Source organism: Paramormyrops kingsleyae, chromosome 20, assembly GCF_048594095.1.
Source record: "Paramormyrops kingsleyae isolate MSU_618 chromosome 20, PKINGS_0.4, whole genome shotgun sequence".
Classification (NCBI taxonomy): Eukaryota; Metazoa; Chordata; class Actinopteri; order Osteoglossiformes; family Mormyridae; genus Paramormyrops; species Paramormyrops kingsleyae.
In genome coordinates, this window is record NC_132816.1 from 1,370,930 (window position 1) to 1,390,192 (window position 19,263).

At 44.0% G+C, this 19,263-nt stretch overlaps 1 protein-coding gene across 4 annotated transcripts in view; it reads right to left on the reverse strand.

Annotated features, from left to right (window-relative positions):
* slc8a1a (solute carrier family 8 member 1a) overlaps positions 1 to 19,263 on the reverse strand; it is a 129,197-nt gene that overhangs the window by 17,950 nt on the left and 91,984 nt on the right. For 3 of the 4 annotated variants that reach the window (XM_023791614.2, XM_023791615.2, XM_023791617.2), the window contains exons 3-9: positions 17,834 to 17,940; positions 15,165 to 15,185; positions 14,574 to 14,591; positions 14,461 to 14,475; positions 13,154 to 13,222; positions 11,189 to 11,319; positions 10,228 to 10,327 (exon numbers count right to left, since the gene is read on the reverse strand). In XM_023791614.2, the coding sequence (XP_023647382.1) occupies positions 10,228 to 10,327; positions 11,189 to 11,319; positions 13,154 to 13,222; positions 14,461 to 14,475; positions 14,574 to 14,591; positions 15,165 to 15,185; positions 17,834 to 17,940 (461 nt within the window). Of the gene's footprint in view, positions 1 to 10,227; positions 10,328 to 11,188; positions 11,320 to 13,153; positions 13,223 to 14,460; positions 14,476 to 14,573; positions 14,592 to 15,164; positions 15,186 to 17,276; positions 17,381 to 17,833; positions 17,941 to 19,263 lie in introns of all 4 variants that reach the window. The other variant, XM_023791618.2, reaches the window with a different exon arrangement.

A 19,263-nucleotide genomic window follows, 5' to 3' on the forward strand; every position in this document is an offset into this window, starting at 1 on the left:
CCAATTCAACCTTAGAAATTATTATTATTATTATTATTTATTATTATTAAGCTCCATGAGTGGCAGGGAAATTTCCCCACGTCATTTACGTCTGGCTGGATTCTTACGGAACATCAAGAGGTTCGGAAAAGACCAAGATAAAAAGTGATTCAGTATCCTGCTGGCCATCTCCACTGAGCTAAACCGGTGCATCACTCTGAACACGAAACAAATCTGATTTATTGTGATCGCAAAACTCCTTCATTCGCCCGGCTCAACCTTGGCAACTCTGCTACTGTACTGAGGAATCGACTCCCACCCATGAGAGGGAGCAGTGGTCATTACTCCACTCTCCCAGCTCTCCGTGTCGGCGGTTATAACAGGAAGTGTTGGATCTGCCCACCTCCTTGGCCTTCACATCTGTTGGCTGACCGTTGAAAATCTAAATCAGAGAAAAGTGGCTCTTATCACATGACAGAGAGCGATGTTTCGGCTAATCGGCACTGCTGTAATGCTCAGCGCTTGAAAATAGCTAACAGATAAATCCATTTTCAGGCAGGAATGATTCTTGGAGGCCATGGTCTGTCCCTTATGAAGGCGAGCGAGTGCCAGAGGCCCCCAGTTTGGGGTTGAGCTCTCAGGCTGGTGTGGACAGCAGGGAGGAAGTCTCAAGTCTCAATCTGGTTTGCGTCAGCGTGACGGTTGGGCCGAAAGCAGGAAGGCCGCCGGGAGAAAGTGCTGCGGCGGCAACTTCTGACAGCGCCAGCTGCCGTGCGGAGGCCAAACTTTCCGGAAGACACCCTGAGTTCCGGCTGCGGGGCCGCATTACAGACGCGACCTTTTCATGGATAATGAGGAGTGGGTGTCGGGCGTGAATAACGCATTCAGCAATTCCCAGAGCGCTAATGAGGCCTACCACCCCGTGTCAAGCAGGCCGCCAAGCAGACCGTGTTCCAATCAGCACGACAGCGGCTGCCTCGCACCGGCTCCCCAGTAATCCCTGCATTTCATTATATTAGCTTTATTATTTGTTATTCCAGGTGCAGCACTGGGGGATTCTGGGATTGTTTTTACCGTACACTGAAAGATCAACCTGCAGATTGACTGGCTGCTAATGACATTGTTTCTCATCAAGCGTAAACATCTATTATCAGACATCAGCAATCGCTCTACCCATTTTAATTATAGCCGATCCTGTGCGTGCTTCCTTAAATTTCCATGAATATTTGATAAAAATGGCACTAGTTAAGGACAATACTGTATATCACATAAACCAGGGTACACAACTGATGAAAAGATCAGAACTGCTGCCAAGTAAAGAGGTACAGGATGGGATAAAAATGGAGAAGTATTAAATCATAGCAAACTCAGAGCTCCATGTAGCTTTGCCATATTACACATTGTAGTGGAATAGCACTCTACTTTGCAGGATGCATCCCCCCCCAACTTACATTTTATTTATTTGGCAGATGCTTTTATACAAAATGACACACATTTTTTGAGAAGACAGCTTTTCTGACCATGGGATTCACACCAGTGACCTTCTGCTCATGGACACAGCCTCCTAACCTACTGAGCCACATGCTGCCCCCTGTCAGCCTCCTGAGGAATGACAGCAGCAAGCTGCAAGTGCTTTATTAGATTGATGTCAGCCTTTTCGTTGTCTGGGGTGGCATTTTACTGGTCAAAGCGGTCTACACAACTGGCGCTGCATGACAGACGTCAATAACTTCTTTTGGTGGGTTTGCGGCGCGTTGCTGGTCTCTGGCATTTCCTCATTAGATTGCAGCTTTAGAACCAGAAAGGAGGATAAATGGAGGAAGATGAAAGACAGAAGGATAAACATAAGAACATAAGAAATTTACAAATGAGAGGAGGCCATTCGGCCCATCAAGCTTGTTTGAGGAGAACTTAACTAATAGCTCAGAGTTGTTAAAATCTTATCTAGCTCTGCTTTAAAGGAACCCATGGTTTTAGCTTCCACTACACTAGCAGGAAGACTATTCCATACTCTAACTACACGCTGTGTAAAGAAGTGCTTCCTCAAATTTGTTTTAAAATGTTCTCCCGCTAATTTCCACTTACGGCCACGAGTTCTAGTATTTAGACTAATATTGAAATAGTCATTTGGCTGAACAGGATCCAGACCCGTTAGAATCTTATAGACCTGAATCATATCCCCCCTTAGTCTCCTTTGCTAAACAGATTCAGTTCCGCTAACCTCTCCTCATAAGACATTCCTCTAAGACCAGGAATCGTTCTCGTAGCTCTTCGTTGCACCTTTTCTAAGGCAGCAATGTCTTTCTTGAGGTATGGTGACCAAACCTGCACACAGTATTCTAGGTGGGGTCTTACCAAGGAATTATATAAGTGTAACATCACCTCCCTTGACTTAAACTCCACACACGACTGAGAGGATCTGAAAACTGAAAACAGGAGGACCACAGGATGCCAGAGGACAACTTGGATTGCAAATGATTATGTCTGCTAGCAGTGGCGGGTGGCACAGTGGTTCAGTGAGGAGCATCATCACCTCACATCTCCAGGGGTTGGGTTCGAGTTCCATGTGTGCTTATGAAGTTTGCATGTTCCCCATGTGTTGTGCCAGTTTTCTCTGGGCTTCACAGTTCAAAGACAGTTCAAAGATTGCTGCGAGGATTGCTGGGATTGCTGGGATTGCTGCGAGAGAGTGGTGTTGAGCTGCAGCGATTGTTTGGGATTGTTTTTTTGGAGTGTTTTGAGTGTTTGTGTGCTTTACCTGTTTACGTGGGTGGCTGTTTATTTCTATTTATTGTTCTTATTTCGGTCAGCGTGAGTGCTTGTCTGTCCTGTCTGTTAATCAACAGCGCGATTATTACCGACGGAGAGCTGCGGGTGTCGCGTGCGCGGCGTTTTTCTGTCCGCGTTTAAACTCCGTAACGAACACCCGCGGGGCGATTATAACTAACAACATCTAACGTCGGTATCGCTACCAAGCGTCGGAAAAGGACAGTTGCTCCTGAGCTTTGCTCGGTCGCCAGTCGGGGCCGGGAGGACATTTTCCACTTTTTTCCCGCTCCGGCAGTAGCCTGCTGTGAGGGGGTTTTTGTGGTTTTTCGACCTCCCAAGAGCAACTTCGATTTCGCCTTGTTTTTAGTTCATACTTGGTTCAGGCAGAAGTTCTTCTGGTAAGTAGTAGTAAGTTTATCAGGTTTAAAATTTTTAATAAAATAATAATTAAGTTCCGTTTTAACACAAGTAATAACTTATTTTAGTGTACTCCGCACGTTACTGCATTTATTGTTACGCAAATTAATCTTTATAGTTAAATACACTATATAAATTTACTGGGCTGGGAGTACGGGGTCATAGTGAGTTAGTTAATTATGGGGCCAGCTCAGTGTTGCGTTTGCAAGATGTTTGCCCTTCTGGACGTTAGTGTCCAGTCGGACTTCATCTGCGAGCGATGTAAGCTAGTGGACTCACTCATGGTCAAGGTTCGCGACCTTGAGGAGCAACTGGCTCGCATCCAATGCAACAGTGAGTTAGATGAGCTAGTTGATACGCCGTTTAGGGAGACGGTGTGTACGCCACTAACGGGGGGGAGGGAGAATGAAGAGCAGAGAGGTCGAGAGAGCTGGGTGACCGTAGGTCGTAGACGCAGGAAAAGGCGTACACACGTTACAGAGGCGGCATCACCTGAGGTGTCTGTGTCTAACAGGTTTCAGGTGCTTCCAGCTTTAGAGCCGGAAGGGACTGGGGAAGCAGGTGGGCCCTTGGGCACTGAGGAGCCCCCTCCCCCCAGAAAGAGGGAGGTTGTGGTAGTGGGGGATTCAATTATTAGGGGAGTAGACAGTTATGTGTGCACGCGTGATAGAGGGTCCCGTACGGTGTCTTGCCTGCCTGGTGCCCAGGTAGGAGACCTTCCAGATCGTGTGGACAAGCTTTTGGCCCCAGCTGGGGTGGATCCAGTTGTCGTGGTGCATGTTGGCACCAACGACATAGGCAAGGGTAGAAGGGCTGTTCTGCAGGATAAATTTATAGAAGTCGCCAATAAGCTTAGAAGCAGAACGTCCATGGTGGTATTTTCCGAAATACTCCCCGTGCCACGCGCAAGTGAGGCTAAGTTAGCTGAGATAAGGAGATTAAATGCGTGGCTAAAAGGATGGTGTAGGAAAGAGGGGTTTAGGTTTATGGGGCACTGGAGGACCTTCTGGAACAGGTGGGACCTGTTCAAGCCGGATGGGTTGCATCTGAACCGGAGGGGAACCAGTGTACTGGGAAGGCGTATTTGTAGAGTAGTTGAGGAATGTTTAAACTAGGGACTGGGGGGGCAGGGAGGTTAGTTAAGTATGTAACTGGGGGGAAACGGAAAGCCCAAAAAAAATCATATTATAAGTAGGCACTGTAATAAGCCTACCCTTTGTTGTCTGTATTTAAACGCCAGGAGTATTAGGAATAAAATTCATGATTTAGAGGCTCTTATCTCATTGGACTCTTATGATATTATAGCAATAACTGAAACGTGGTTGAGTGATAAGGATGGACAAGAATATAATATGGATGGTTACACATTGTTCCGTAAAGACCGTATAGGTAAGAAGGGAGGTGGTGTTGCAGTATATGTAAAGGAAATCTTGCAGGCAAGGGAGCTTACTGATATAAGTAAAAGTACGGAAGCTATATGGGTAAAATTAGATGCTACAAACTCAAATAGCCTAATTGTCGGTGTTTGTTACAGAGCACCCAATGTAGCTGCTGAGGAAAGCAGATTGTTATACAGTGATATTAGGATTATGAGCAATAAAAATGATGTGGTAGTTATGGGTGATTTTAATCTACCGGGGATACAGTGGGACATTGTTGCTGGCTCTTCTGAAAATGAACTTGAGATGGTGGAATTAGTACAGGATTGTTTTTTTACTCAGTTTGTTAACACCCCTACCAGGGGAGATGCCATTCTTGATCTTGTTTTGTCTAATAACCAGGACAGGATTGGTAAATTAGATGTTTTAGAACCACTTGACAGTAGCGATCATAACATGGTTAAATTTGAGGTTAAGTTTAGTGCCCGAAGAGCAAAGTCCAAATCAAAAATATATAATGTTAGGAAGGCTAACTTCAATTGTATGAGATTAAAACTAGAAACCGTGAACTGGATGGAGTTAAATAACAAAACTGTTGAAGAGGCATGGGAATTTTTTAAAAGCACATTATTGCAAGTACAAGAGGACTTCATACCTGTTTCTAGCAAGAATAAATCTAGGAAATTGCAACCTAGGTGGTTTAATAGGGACATAAAGTATAAAGTAAGGAGGAAAAGGGCTTTGTTCCAGAGATGGAAAATAACTGATGATGACATAATAAAGCAAGAGTATCTAAATCTACAGGCTGAATTAAAAAATGACATTAGACGAGCTAAAAGGAATGTCGAAAGGAAGATCGCATTGGAGGCTAAGGATGACGTTAAAAGTTTCTTCCAGTATTTTAACTCTAAAAGAGCTCTAAAAGCTGAAATTACTAATCTGCAGGATAGTAAGGGTCTTATAATTGAAAACGACATTGACATAGTAAATGAGTTCAATGATAGTTTTGCACGGGTATTCACTGTCGAGGACACTAGTAACTTACCAGTTCTTATTACTAATTCAACATCGTCTATAACTAATATATATATAACTGAAGCTGATGTTTTGCAAAGCCTAGCTAAGCTCAAAATAAATAAATCACAGGGCCCTGATGGCATCTTACCTATAGTGTTAAAAGAGATGAGGGATATTATTTGCCGACCCTTAACATTACTGTTTCAAAAATCCTTATCTGAAGGTGTGGTACCTTCTGATTGGAAGCATGCCAACATAACGCCCATTTTCAAAAAAGGGGATAGAAGTAATTTGTCAAACTATAGGCCAATCAGTCTAACTTGTATAACTGGTAAAGTTATGGAGGCTATAATCAAAGAGAAAATGGTAGATTACCTGGACTCAAATAACATTTTGAGGGATAGCCAGCATGGATTTAGGAGAGGTAGATCCTGTTTAACAAATCTGTTGGAGTTTTTTGAGGAAGCTACTCAGGAAGTTGATGATAAGAAGGCCTATGATGTCATCTATTTAGATTTCCAAAAGGCTTTTGATGTTGTTCCCCACAAGAGGCTCTCACTTAAACTCAAAGCGACAGGTATTTTAGGAACTGTAGCGACTTGGATTGATAACTGGTTAACGGATAGGAAGCAGCGAGTAGTTATAAGAGGCTCGATGTCACAGTGGGCCTGCGTTCATAGTGGGGTACCGCAGGGTTCAATTTTAGGACCACTTTTGTTCCTAATTTACATAAATGATATAGACACCAATATATACAGTAAACTGGTGAAATTTGCAGATGACACCAAGGTGGGTGGTGTAGCAGATACTGAACTAGCGGCTCAGCAGCTACAGCGGGATCTTAATTTAATTAGTGACTGGGCTGACACCTGGCAGATGAAATTTAACATAGACAAATGTAAGGTACTCCATGTAGGGAGCAGAAATATAAAGTACAGGTATTTTATGGGACCTACTGAAATAAAGGTAGCTGATTATGAGAAAGACCTTGGTGTGTATGTTGATGCTTCCATGTCTCATTCTCGCCAGTGTGGGGAAGCAATAAAAAAGGCCAATAGGATGTTGGGGTACATCTCCAGGTGTGTGGAGTTTAAGTCAAGGGAGGTAATGCTAAGATTATACAATTCCTTGGTGAGACCTCACCTAGAATATTGTGTACAGGTTTGGTCACCATATCTTAAAAAGGACATAGCGGCCTTAGAAAAGGTGCAGCGTAGGGCCACAAGAATGATTCCTGGTCTTAGAGGAATGTCATACGAGGAAAGGTTATTTGAGCTAAATCTGTTCAGCCTCAAGCAAAGGAGACTGAGGGGGGACATGATCCAGGTCTATAAGATTCTAACAGGTTTGGATGCTGTTCAACCGAATAGTTACTTCAGCATTAGTTCAAATACAAGAACTCGTGGCCATAGGTGGAAATTAGCGGGAGAACATTTCAAACTGGATTTAAGGAAGCACTTCTTTACACAGCGTGTAGTCAGAGTATGGAATAGTCTTCCTGATAACGTAGTGCAAGCTGAATCCTTGGGTTCCTTTAAATCAGAGCTAGATAAGATTTTAACAACTCTGAGCTATTAGTTAAGTTCTCCCCAAGCGAGCTCGATGGGCCGAATGGCCTCCTCTCGTTTGTATAGTTCTTATGTTCTTATGTTCTTATGTTCTTATTTAAGATAACTGGGCGTGTTGAAATTGCCCATAACTTGTGTGTGCCCTATAAAGAACCGGCATTCTATCCAGTGAAGTGCAACATTGTGCCCTGTGCTGCCTGGGACCAGAGGTGGACATTTCAGGTCCAGAAAGTAAAAATCCAAACCAGGATTTCATGTCAACCAACCAGTTGAGTACTCTGTGACTGTGACTCTTTATGCTCAACTGGTTGGTTGAAATGAAATCCTGGCTTGGATTTTTACTTTCTGGACCTGAAATGTCCACCTCTGCCTGGGACAGGGGTGGAAAAGAGGGCTAGTGGCACGCTAACATGTGCAGATTTTAAATATGTTCTGCAGTTTGCATAGTAAAGGACATTGTGTTTTTGTTGGTTCGGCATAAACTGTGTTCCTCATTCAGATCACTGGGTTGTGTGAGCTTGTGTCAGCTGCTCTCAGTCACACAATCGATTAAGTACGGCTGTGACTGTGACTGCAGGCTCCTCTCATCATTCTCCCCTAATCAGGCCCCCTGTTTTATCTTTATGACGCCTGCGGGCCGGTGACTCTGCTTAGTTCACTTCTTAAATTCAGAGCTGAAAAAAAGGTAAAAGACACCCAAAAGGTTGGAGGAAATGGTAAATTTTAATTATTATGCAACATTGTCTCTTTCTCAATTGAATATGCAAAGGAAAAACTGCTCAGCATTTCTAGCCTGCTGTATGTAGGTGAGTCTGGCACGGGCAATGAAAGAATGTGTCTCTGCCGCGTTCATAAGCGATAAAAAGCGCCTCCCCACAGCAGGGTGCCGGCTTCACCCTGCAGACCTACACAGGCTCCCAGCAGCTCAGCTTCATTAATAAGCTTGGCTCTCTTGTTTTTCAGCAGTCTCTAAAAGTGTGTCCATTTCCTCTTGCCTGTAATCATCATCCTCCGCATCACTGTGCCAACCTCACCTGTAATAACCAGACTTTTCTGTATTTTAAGCCCTTAATAGAGCTTTTCCAAGTACAGAATCCTACTTCAGACTCTGGGTCCTATGGCAGTAATTATTATTATTTTTTATATCACAGGAAAGTTGTATGAGTGACACACTAATCTCTTTAACACTTTGAATCACCTAATTGCAGCTTGAGAGAATGCCCTTTTAAAATCTCCCCTTTAATGTTATGTGCAGCAGGATGTGCCTGTATGATTGACTAAGACGGATGGCTGAAAAGGTGAGATCCTTCAGCAACTTATGAAACATCAAGCACAGCACTGTTAATGTATATAACCAAGGACACAAATGAGGCCCCCTTCAGCACCGCCATCTTATCGTACCCCAACAACACAGCCGCAGACCTGTGCCTCCAGCACTGCCATCCTCTCGTACCCCAACCACACAGCCACAGACCTGTGCCTTCAACACTGCCATCCTCTCATACCCCAACCACACAGCCACAGACCTGTGCCTCCAGCACTGCCATCCTCTCGTACCCCAACCACACAGCCACAGACCTGTGCCTTCAGCACTGCCATCCTCTCATACCCCAACCACACAGCCACAGACCTGTGCCTCCAGCACTGCCATCTTATCGTACCCCAACAACACAGCCACAGACCTGTGCCTTCAGCACTGCCATCCTCTCGTACCCCAACCACACAGCCACAGACCTGTGCCTCCAGCACTGCCATCTTATCGTACCCCAGCAACACAGCCGCAGACCTGTGCCTCCAGCACTGCCATCTTATCGTTCCCCAACAACACAGCCGCAGACCTGTGCCTCCAGCACTGCCATCTTATCGTACCCCAATAACACAGCCATAGACCTGTGCCTCCAGCACTGCCATCTTATCGTACCCCAACAACACAGCCGCAGACCTGTGCCTCCAGCACTGCCATCTTATCGTACCCTAACCACACAGCCATAGACCTGTGCCTCCAGCACTGCCATCTTATCGTACCCCAACACAGCCGCAGACCTGTGCCTCCAGCACTGCCATCTTATCGTACCCCAACCACACAGCCATAGACCTGTGCCTCCAGCACTGCCATCTTATCGTACCCCAACAACACAGCCGCAGACCTGTGCCTCCAGCACTGCCATCTTATCGTACCCCAACCACACAGCTGCAGACCTGTGCCTCCAGCACTGCCATGTTATCGTACCCCAACAACACAGCCACAGACCAGCACCTCCAGCACTGCCATCTTCTCGTAGCTCACCACACGGCCACAGACCTGCATCTTCAGCACCGCCATCTTCTCTTCCCCTTCTTTTAAATCCTACTTCCTCGATTATAGTTACTTTCAGTAGGAATACAGAAACTCCACCAGTACATAACTAAACTCCTATGAGGACCAATCTCATTAGTTCTGTAAGAAAACACAACGTGCAGCCTTACTACATATAACAGTAAGAATGCAGAAACTTGACCGCAGTGTCAGAAAAGGAAAACTGAAGAAGCAGAGATATTGTCTCACATTCTTTCCAAGACCAAGAGCAGTCCTGAATTACAGTATCCTTACAGATTACAGGCATACTGATGTAATTGCTCCAAACAAAACAGGCCATTTCATATGCAATATAAAAGCTTGCAGGGTCATGCTTTCATTTGTGTTTCAGTCAACCACGCACGCGCAGACACACACGCCTTGACTCAGGACAACACTTTATTCTCTCAGCTGACATCAATGTGCACTTTAATGTTACAAAATCAGTGTGAGATATACTGAGATTGTAGATGAAAACAAAGTAGATGAATTATCTTCTAAAACACCACTAATATTAGCATTCTGTGTCCTGTGATGAAAATTTACAGCGATGAAAATAACAGTGTCTGTAAAATAAGTCTTTGCCATTAAATTATGGCTGATGAGCTTGATTATACTTACACCATTTAAGGTCCCTCACCCCTAAACCCTTAACTATTCAACCTTTTTTTGGGCAATTTTTCTCAAACTGGTCCTCTGGTCCACATTTTTGCTCCCTCCCAGCTCCAAAATACTGCCTCAGGGCCAAAGTGTGTCTTCTTACCAGCACTGACGGTGATGGCTTCAACGAATTGATCCCTCCAGCTGTTTGTTCCCACCAACAGGGCCAGGTTCGTCTTCTTGATCAGCTTGTCCACCGTGTTCTTCGGAGAGAGTTGGAGTTGGAACAAAGAAGACTTTCTCATGTAAATTATACCAAAAAACTACTTCAGTCATTGACAGAAGCATTGGTACAAATGCCAGAAAACATCACAGACGGCTGATATTGTGCACTTCAGTAAATCATCCACTCCACTGAGCTGGAAGGTCAGTCCCTGAAAAGAGTGCCAACACTGGAAACATTCAAGATCGATCTCCTTAAACACATAGTCAATTCAGAAAATGGCCATATAACACCCAATCGAAACAGCCCGGACGGAAGGGAGGAGGACACAAATTATTATTGACAAAATCTCAATGTCTTAATTATTTCTTTGTGTCTGCTTCCTGATGGCATCACGAAACACCAATATTAGGCTGGAGAATAACAGATATCCATCAAAACCAATTCCAAAGTGCTTGAAGTCTTCATTGGAGATCTATTAGTTGCCTTGTGGCAGTTACTGCCTTCATACAGTTATTGGGATCTATGGATTACGGTCATCAAGGTGCCATATGGACTGAGCAGAACCTCATAGTCACTTTTCGGTGGTAGGTAATTTGCCACGGTTCATTACGGGGGATTTGGATTCCGAGTGCTGGCTTTTCAGCCGAGGCCGACAGCTGTGAGCAGGACGCTGTAAACGCAAACTGACGCTTCAGCAAAACCCAGGCAGTGCCAATCCTCTGCCACACCAGCCAAGCTCCTGGTAAAGACAGCTGGAGGAGATCAGGCCTGTCACCACACTGCTGCACTCTGGGCTTTCAGGTGCACCTGCTGCCCTTTTAATTTAACAGCTCAAGGGGTTTCCATGAGAGAATAAGTTTCTGGAAAGAAATGTGGAAAGGTGAGACGGAAACGATACCTTAAACTCATAGGACTCCTCGATGATGACCTCCAGCTTGGGGTGCTCCCCTAGCACGGGTCGGCCCATCTCGGCCACCCGTCGCTCCTCCTCCTCCTTTCCGGTAGGACTCTCCTCACTCTCCCCTTCCCCTGTAAAACAGGCTCTCCTGAGAGGCGTCCGAGCTGTTTCCATGCTGATATGACCTTCCTGCACACATTCACAATGCAGCCAGAGACCAGCGGGTGGCGTGATCCAGAACAGAGCAGAGCAGGCCAGTTTATCAGACCCTGAGCTTTCACTGCAATTTCCAGTAGATACAGCAAAAGAACCAGGAGGCCTGTGTGGAATTCAGTCTTTATCTTCCCATAACATCTGTGGAGGACGTGATATTCCACCGGCAACTGTGAGGTTTAAAAGCCACACGAGCCCCATACGTATGTATGAACTCCAAGGCTCTTTCAAAGACAGATATTCTAAGAGGAAAGTGCCTCATTGGAAGCACAACTTTGGACACCTTGAAATCCATCTGTCAAGCTCCACACTTTATGCAACTAGACAGTAATAATAATAACTGGGATACAAACCTTATCTCCAAGCATTTGGGAAGGAATAATATAAAGTCTTACATCTTTGACCTGGCTTATTGTTATTGTTTTTAAGCTGCAAATTCTTTGAAATTCACTAAATAACTTTGGCCTTCTCCATACAGAGCATTGTGGGAAATTTCCAATTTACAGCAGCTGAGTAATTCTTTCTGGTTTCTATATGAACCAAAAGGGAAAATCTATTAGTTCTGTGTACGGTTTCTCAGCTCGCTAGTGTGAGTGAATACTTTAAAGCCTTCGTGAGCCTTTGTTAGCAGGATTTCTCCAGCTAATCAGATAATTCATTTAATTATCTGAAGATGTACTTGGGGATACGGTACAGCATAAATATTTCCACACCATTCCAGGGCTGGTGGATCATTTGCTTTTGAAGGGGAGGCCTTCAGAAAGAGTGGCACCTTGGCTGGGCCTTCACCCTGTTGATTTCCAAGTGCCTTCTTACACTGGTCTTGCCATTCATTCAGCAGGCAGCTTCACATAGGGGCCCCAGTTCAAGTTTGTGCCGGTATAGAAGGAGTTTTTGAAAGTGTTTCCTCACATTTTTGTGAGGTTTCTGTTTGCTTTTCTGTTGGTAAAATATATGGGTTTTGATTGATTCCATGGTTAATACAAGGAATAATTTTACATAAAATCTAAATTCTGTGCTGCCTTTAACTAATGAAGCTGTTTTAATATTTTCTTCTGTATTTATATTGCTGAAGAGGAATGCTATAAATCAAAGGTCGGTGTTTTTAACAATAACATAAATAATAAAATAATTTATAATTTAAATAATAAAAACACCTTCAAATGTATTTATGTGACAGAGGTTCAGGCTAACAGCAGTTAGCAAACATTTACTTTGGGGATGACATGCCATAGAGCTCCGCCCCTTAACACATGTAAGCATGCCCACCGCCGACGCTGAACTGCCCTCTACCTGCTTTATCGGTGATGTCATGGAATATGGTTGTCCTTCTGCGAAACAGGACTTCTTTCAAAGAGCTCAAAGAGACCTAAGCATTCCAGCTTAAGTGATACACTGGGATGTGTGTGTGTGGGGGGGGGGGGGGGGGCACAGTGTGGAAGGGATGCACAGCAGTACAGGTGATTTGGGGAAGGACAGAAGGAGGAGACAAACCCCTCCTTGGGGCGGGGCCAGACCAGGGGCCGTGCAGGTGGACACCAGATAATATCGATGTGTGGAAAGTGATCCAATGACACGCATGCCGTCACCTTGCGATTAGCAGTGAATAGGAAGTGGATCCAACACATAAGACCGTGAATAAACAACACACCCACCGCCATTTCCAGAACACTCCATTCCACGCAAGTCGACTCACGGCGGCATGTTAATGACCATGCAGACAGTCCGTGTGACAAGAAGAGAAAGCGATACCTGTGATGTGGACTACCGTGGACGGGATGGGATTGTCTCTACCCTGCACTTTCCTGTAGACGTCCCGGCCTAACAGAGCGATAACCATTAGGAGAAACTCATGGCATGGTTTGCAATTGGGTTAAGGTGGAAGGGAGAAGGACGGTCATTTATTTTTGGATGTTAGGGGTGGTGCACAGCCAAAGTCGACTTTGAAAACAGTTCAAAGATGCACTCAGTAATAACAGCACCCTTCAAAAAGCTCACAGAAAGCAGACGCGAGGTAAGAAACACCTCCTCTATCTGATCAGAGCTGTTAGTTAGCAACTCGTGAACAACAACCAGCAACAGAGAGTTCAGTGGAACGGTAATTTAAATCCAGATGTAAGTCTTGATTAAAAAAAAAATCTCATGCTTCTTTAAAGATTAAATCTGGCATGCATGGCTCTTGGACAGGAGGTCCAAACAAGGATTTGCTATGAGGTGTTGTGCTTTAATGTGGCTTCCCTTGGGATGGGTACTTTATCTAGGTAACTTATTACTTAATTAAGGGGGCAGGCAAAACATCCATTTTGGGAGCCATGGATATGAAAGGTGGAAGGAGAAATATTTAATGAGAAGCATAACTAACAGTGGTACTCCTGATTCATGTAATGCTATTTGGCACTGCTGAGGTTTTATGTGACTGTGATTGTATCTTGCAAGCTGGCTGAAGTCCGGACCTTACATGGTGCTTTGGAAATGCTGAGATGATGTTCCAAATGAGATAGAAATCACTTTATACAAATTGTGCGCAACACTAGTTTTAAATTAGCTTTGGCCTTGGCAGGGAAACATTTCCAAAAGAAATTAATTACTGAAACAAACACAAATGGTAGGAGAGTGTTAATAATGTGAAAGCAATTTTGGCCTCCTTCAGAAAAGACCTGATGACTCCACAGGAAAGCAGTTCCTTTGTGTTAGTCGAGATGGAGATGATCTTCTCTGTGGTGCAGGTCATTCAGTAAGGAAACAGCAACATCAGTAAAACATCTCCGAGAAATATTTGGGGCACTAGTGTGCCTTGTAATAATGAGTCTTTGGCATTTATTGCTAATCTATCTACTATCTTGCATAATTTCACACATTGTTCAAAACAAAATATCTGTCCGGTAATGTTCTGTAGCCTAGGTTATCCAAGTAAGGGGGCCAAAACAACTTATCCTGATTAGTGGTAGGGTGCAACAACTATTAGCTATATACTGTGCGGTTAGTTTGTTTTTGCATTACAAAAGTCAGTTTATGCTAACAACAAAGATGTTGTTTTTGATGTATTTGATGTGTCTTACCATAGAGACGTTGTCCTATTGAAATAATCATAGGTTAATAAAAACTTGGAATATACAAAAATGCATTTTACATTAAATTCAAGGTGATCTTTTTCAGGAAGGGGATTCCATACCTGTCTTTACGAATCCACCTACAATCATAAACAAATAAAAATGTCTTATAAAACTATTCTCTGGGATATCCTGGTAATTACAGAAATATACTCACAATAGGCTTTATAATACGTTTAAAGTTAACTGTTATGCCAGAAATAATATACTCGATGAAGCATTAAGCTGTATATTTCTATGGCATTTCATTTTGGTAATTAATTTGACATTTTATTAAATATTCAGAAAACATATATGTATATTATATGACATGCCAGATATGAAGATGCATTACTGTCCATTTCAACCAACAAGAAAGGGAACACATCAATTCTATATATATATATATATATATATATATATATATATATATATATATATATAGATATATATATATATATATATATATATAGATAGATATATATATATGCAAACATATCCATATGTCTGCAGTATTTGTATAATTCTGTGTCATTGTTCACTCGACTTGGATCAAAAGTCAAAGCAACTGTAATCGAACCAGCAAAATCTGAAGCATACATGAGAGATGGCAGAAAGGACTTTGTACCATTAATGCAACTCAGAAACTCAGAAAAAAGGACAAGGAGGCTTACCATGCTCATTCAGCAGTATGGCTGACAAAGAAAGAGAGAGACAAACACAGAAGATGAAGAAACACAGAAAATAAAGAACAGACGAATGAGAAAATGAACAAAAACACAGAAGACAGGAAGTCTGCCTGGAGCGTTATGGCTTTCTGTCATTCACTCTGTAATGTATGGTCGCTCTGCACCGTAAACAAAGTAGAACCAAGGACAGTGAGAAAGACCGGAGCTGCTTCAGAGACTCTAATTAAGGGTTATTGACTTGCATATTGGGTAGTGAGCCAGCAGTCTGAGTTCCCCTCATTTTTTATCTTTACTGTCATCTTTAACACTACAAAAACCTGGTATAGATTGCTCATGGCCACATATTGATGCATCTTGATTTTTGACTCTGTTCAGCATTGAGACAGCATTAATGGCATTTTGGGCAAGTCTTACTTTGGTTTAATTGCTGGGAAATTATTAAGGTTTGGGGTTATCTGGCAGAAATCCGGATGGAAAAGGCAAATCGCAGAGATCAGCAGCTGCTGGCCGTTTGCCTTTCAGGTGTCAAACAAGCTGTTAGCTGTCTAAAGAGCTCTGAGCTCTCTGAGACAGGTGCTCTCTGATCATTGTGTTTGCTCTTCTTGGTCACCCGTCATGGATCCTTGGTGGTTGTCCCCTCCCTGGGCTCGCTATCATTTACTCGGGGGTCGGGCTGCTTCAATATGCTCCCCTCACCCAGTAAGAAGTCTGATTTAGGCTCGCTGTCTGATACATTAAGGATCGATCCAGGGCCAGCGGCTTGTAAAACACAAAGCGAAGGTGTAATAATTTGCGGGTGATGCCTGAGCCAAAGGCTACGCTCAGCACCACCTCTTCTGCACTCTGCATTTGCCTAGAGCCGTGTTCAAGTACCAGAACAACACAGGCAGTTACACAATGCCTCAGGAACACAGGAGCGAATATTAAACATGTGAGGAGATATTACAGGTTCAGAAAACATAAAACTGTGTCGATGGATAAGAATATAGTCAAGCATAAAGGGCTCAGATGGAGTTAGTATGTTTTATTAATGAAAAATGATGGCTAGGTTTAAAAACCAAATGTTATGGTTTCCTGATCGTTTGTAAATGACAGAGGGGCTGTTTGATCCAGGGATTCATCTGGGACATTAAAGATTAACGGCACTAAGGCCGCAGATTTTAATCGCTGCAGTGACAATGAGAATGAAAGAATCTGTTACTGTACGTATAACAAAAGCGATTGCTCTATTAATGCTCAGATTAATAATTAGGAATACTATCTATAAGCACATTGAGGACGTTTTTTGAGAAGTCATATTATCACAAATTTGATTTTGAACTTGAAAATGTAAGGTGTTCGTATTCATACAAATATCCTTTAAATCCTTCAAACGTTTTTGATAGATAAAAGTACACAGGCCTGTTATCGTTAGAAAATGTAATTAGTTTGTAAACAGTTATTTTTGTATAGATATCATTGAATAAACACCTATAAATAAGAGTTGTGCAAAATGCCTGTGTCCTCAGTCATTGAAGATAAAAAACATAATTTGCTTGGAATTACTACACACGGTAACGTAACCGTGATAACCCTGGTTATCATGGTAACCCTGGTCCCAGTAGGCCACAGATTAAGCTGCCGTTCTCTGACTCTTAACTCTCATCTCGTAAACCGATTATCTGGGTAATAATTAAAGTTGCATCGGGGCATGGATCTAGTTCTAAATAAAATATATTCCCTAAAGCACGCTGGGATCAGGGCTGGCCAACGGTCCTGTGAGCTACAAGAGGCTGGGCTATCGCGGTGCGGGGTTACACCATGATAGTAGGGGGGTGGAGGCTGTTGGATGATGATACCAGAGGTGCCAAAGGGTGGTGGATGATATTCATGAGGCTCTAATCCCCGCGAGATGCATATTATCAGGCACCATGTTGAGTGCTGGTGTTACAGCCAAACGGGCCGCTTTGCTGGGTGTGAGGTTCACTTTGGGCACCAATCAGAGGTTTGGGAGGCTGACCAGAGACAGAGGCAGGAGGCAGTGTGAGAGTCAAGAGCGTGACAGAGACAGCGGGGAGGGCCGGGGAAAGGGGGGCCTGCTCCTGCACACTCTCACACCTGTCCATCCTCGCCTTTTCCACACTGGCTCCTGCAGCTCTACGTAGAAGGAGGATTGCTTATCATACTCTTCACGGTCAACAATATTAATGGTTATGGTCTTCCTGCGGGGACACAAGACAGATTCAGCAGGGGGCTGGAATCATGCATGTTAAAGGTATGCACACGCGTCCTCCCCAACACACTCACACACATACAATCCACCCCATTTGGTCCAGGGTGGATGGATGACACTTGATGCTTCTTTGGAGAGGGAGGGGAGGTTATGATGACCGCCAGCTGAGCCACAGCAGGTCAACACCAGCCCCTCTGCGTGCACAAGAAGGGGCCACAAGTTCTTTCCCAAATTACCGGCGTCCCCCGAACATGCCGCAATATCTATATCCCCCGAAACTCAACTGTCCAATTTCAAAATTCAGCTTTTCAAGCAATGATTGAATTTTAATCGCCACTAGGGTGCAGTACTGGGGCGCCCCTCCTTGTGGCTTCCCTTCAAGGGGCTGGTGTGCCCAGAGCTGCTGTGGATGTGTTGGAGGTGGAGCCAGCAGACACCCCACCTTTCCTCTCACTCATCTCCACCAGGCGAGGTTCCCCGATCTCGAGGAAGAAGTTCTTGTTTTTTTCATACTCCTCATCATCAATTACTCTGATCTTTATAGTTTTGCTGAAACAGAAAGAGAAGAGAATAGAGGTTGCAGGAGAGAGCATCAGAAAGCGACAAGCGATGAGGGAGAGGGGAAGGGAGGGGTGACATAGCGGCCAAGCTCAGACAGACAGCGCCATGAGAGAGACAGCAGCGGCGCGGCCGGCTGCAGAGACACGCTAAAAACTCAATATGGGCTACAGGGATATGTGCTGCCATTGCAGCCTGTGGTGAACAGGATTCACACTTATTACAACTCAACTAGAGAGCAGATCTCCGTAACCACAAGTCAGTTTCCTGTAAGAAACGGCTGGGAGCAGAACTACTAGAGTTCCTACATAAAGAGCAGGGCAAAAAAATGCCTTAATTACCAATGCACTTGAAAAACATGAACAGCTGTGCAGAAACAAGAGTGTCATTCAGGCCAAGTATGCAGAACAGTTTCTCCAAATCTTAATCGCGTGCTTGGATCATGTTTACCTGTTTCCTGATAATTGTTTTATGCTCTCTGTATTGCTGATGGATTCCTTGGCTGCTTAGTTTATTATCTTTTGCTGTTTACTTCATAATTAAATGACGACAATATCATGCGCAATGCCTTAACCAGTCACTGACCAGGTGATCGTAATATGAGAAGTAGCAAAGACTGTCGGATTCCAAAGGACGCCGGCAATTATCAGGCAAACTTTGTTATATTTAGCACTTATAATATGAGGGCGAGACGATGAAGAGGAGAGATGATGAAGAGAGGAGGCAATGAAGTTAGACCAACAAAGGAGCCCTTTGGTGTAGGGAAGACCTTCACTGCTGACATGTACCCCTTAGGAGGGACATTAGCGGCACGCCTGAGGCGACCTTCCCAGTAGCGCCGGAAGCAGGTGTGCTAAGGGCGCTTCGGCACACCCTCTGGTCTGTTTCATCCAATTACTGCTATTAGCTATTTGTAGCTACCAGTGACGCAAAACAACTTCAGTAAAGTCTACTGGTTGTTCCAACTTTCAGATCTTCCCCACACCAGATGCTCTTCCCCAGGTTTTCATCACCCCTCACTGCCTACAGGTTTCCCAAACTTCGACATGGGATACGCTTGCTCATTTTGAAGAACTGGACCTGGAGTGATGTGATGAATTATTGCCAAGTGATGTACAGCAACAATATAACGTGGCGCCCCTGATAGTTAGAGCAACAATGTAACGTGGCGCCCCTGATCGTTACAGCAACAATGTAACGTGGCGCCCCTGATCGTTAACACGGACCCTCTTCATGCTATTATCCTTATGCACTGAACAGCACCTCCTCCTTGGACTCTTCATGCTGCCAGATAGTCACTCCACTGTTCCTACA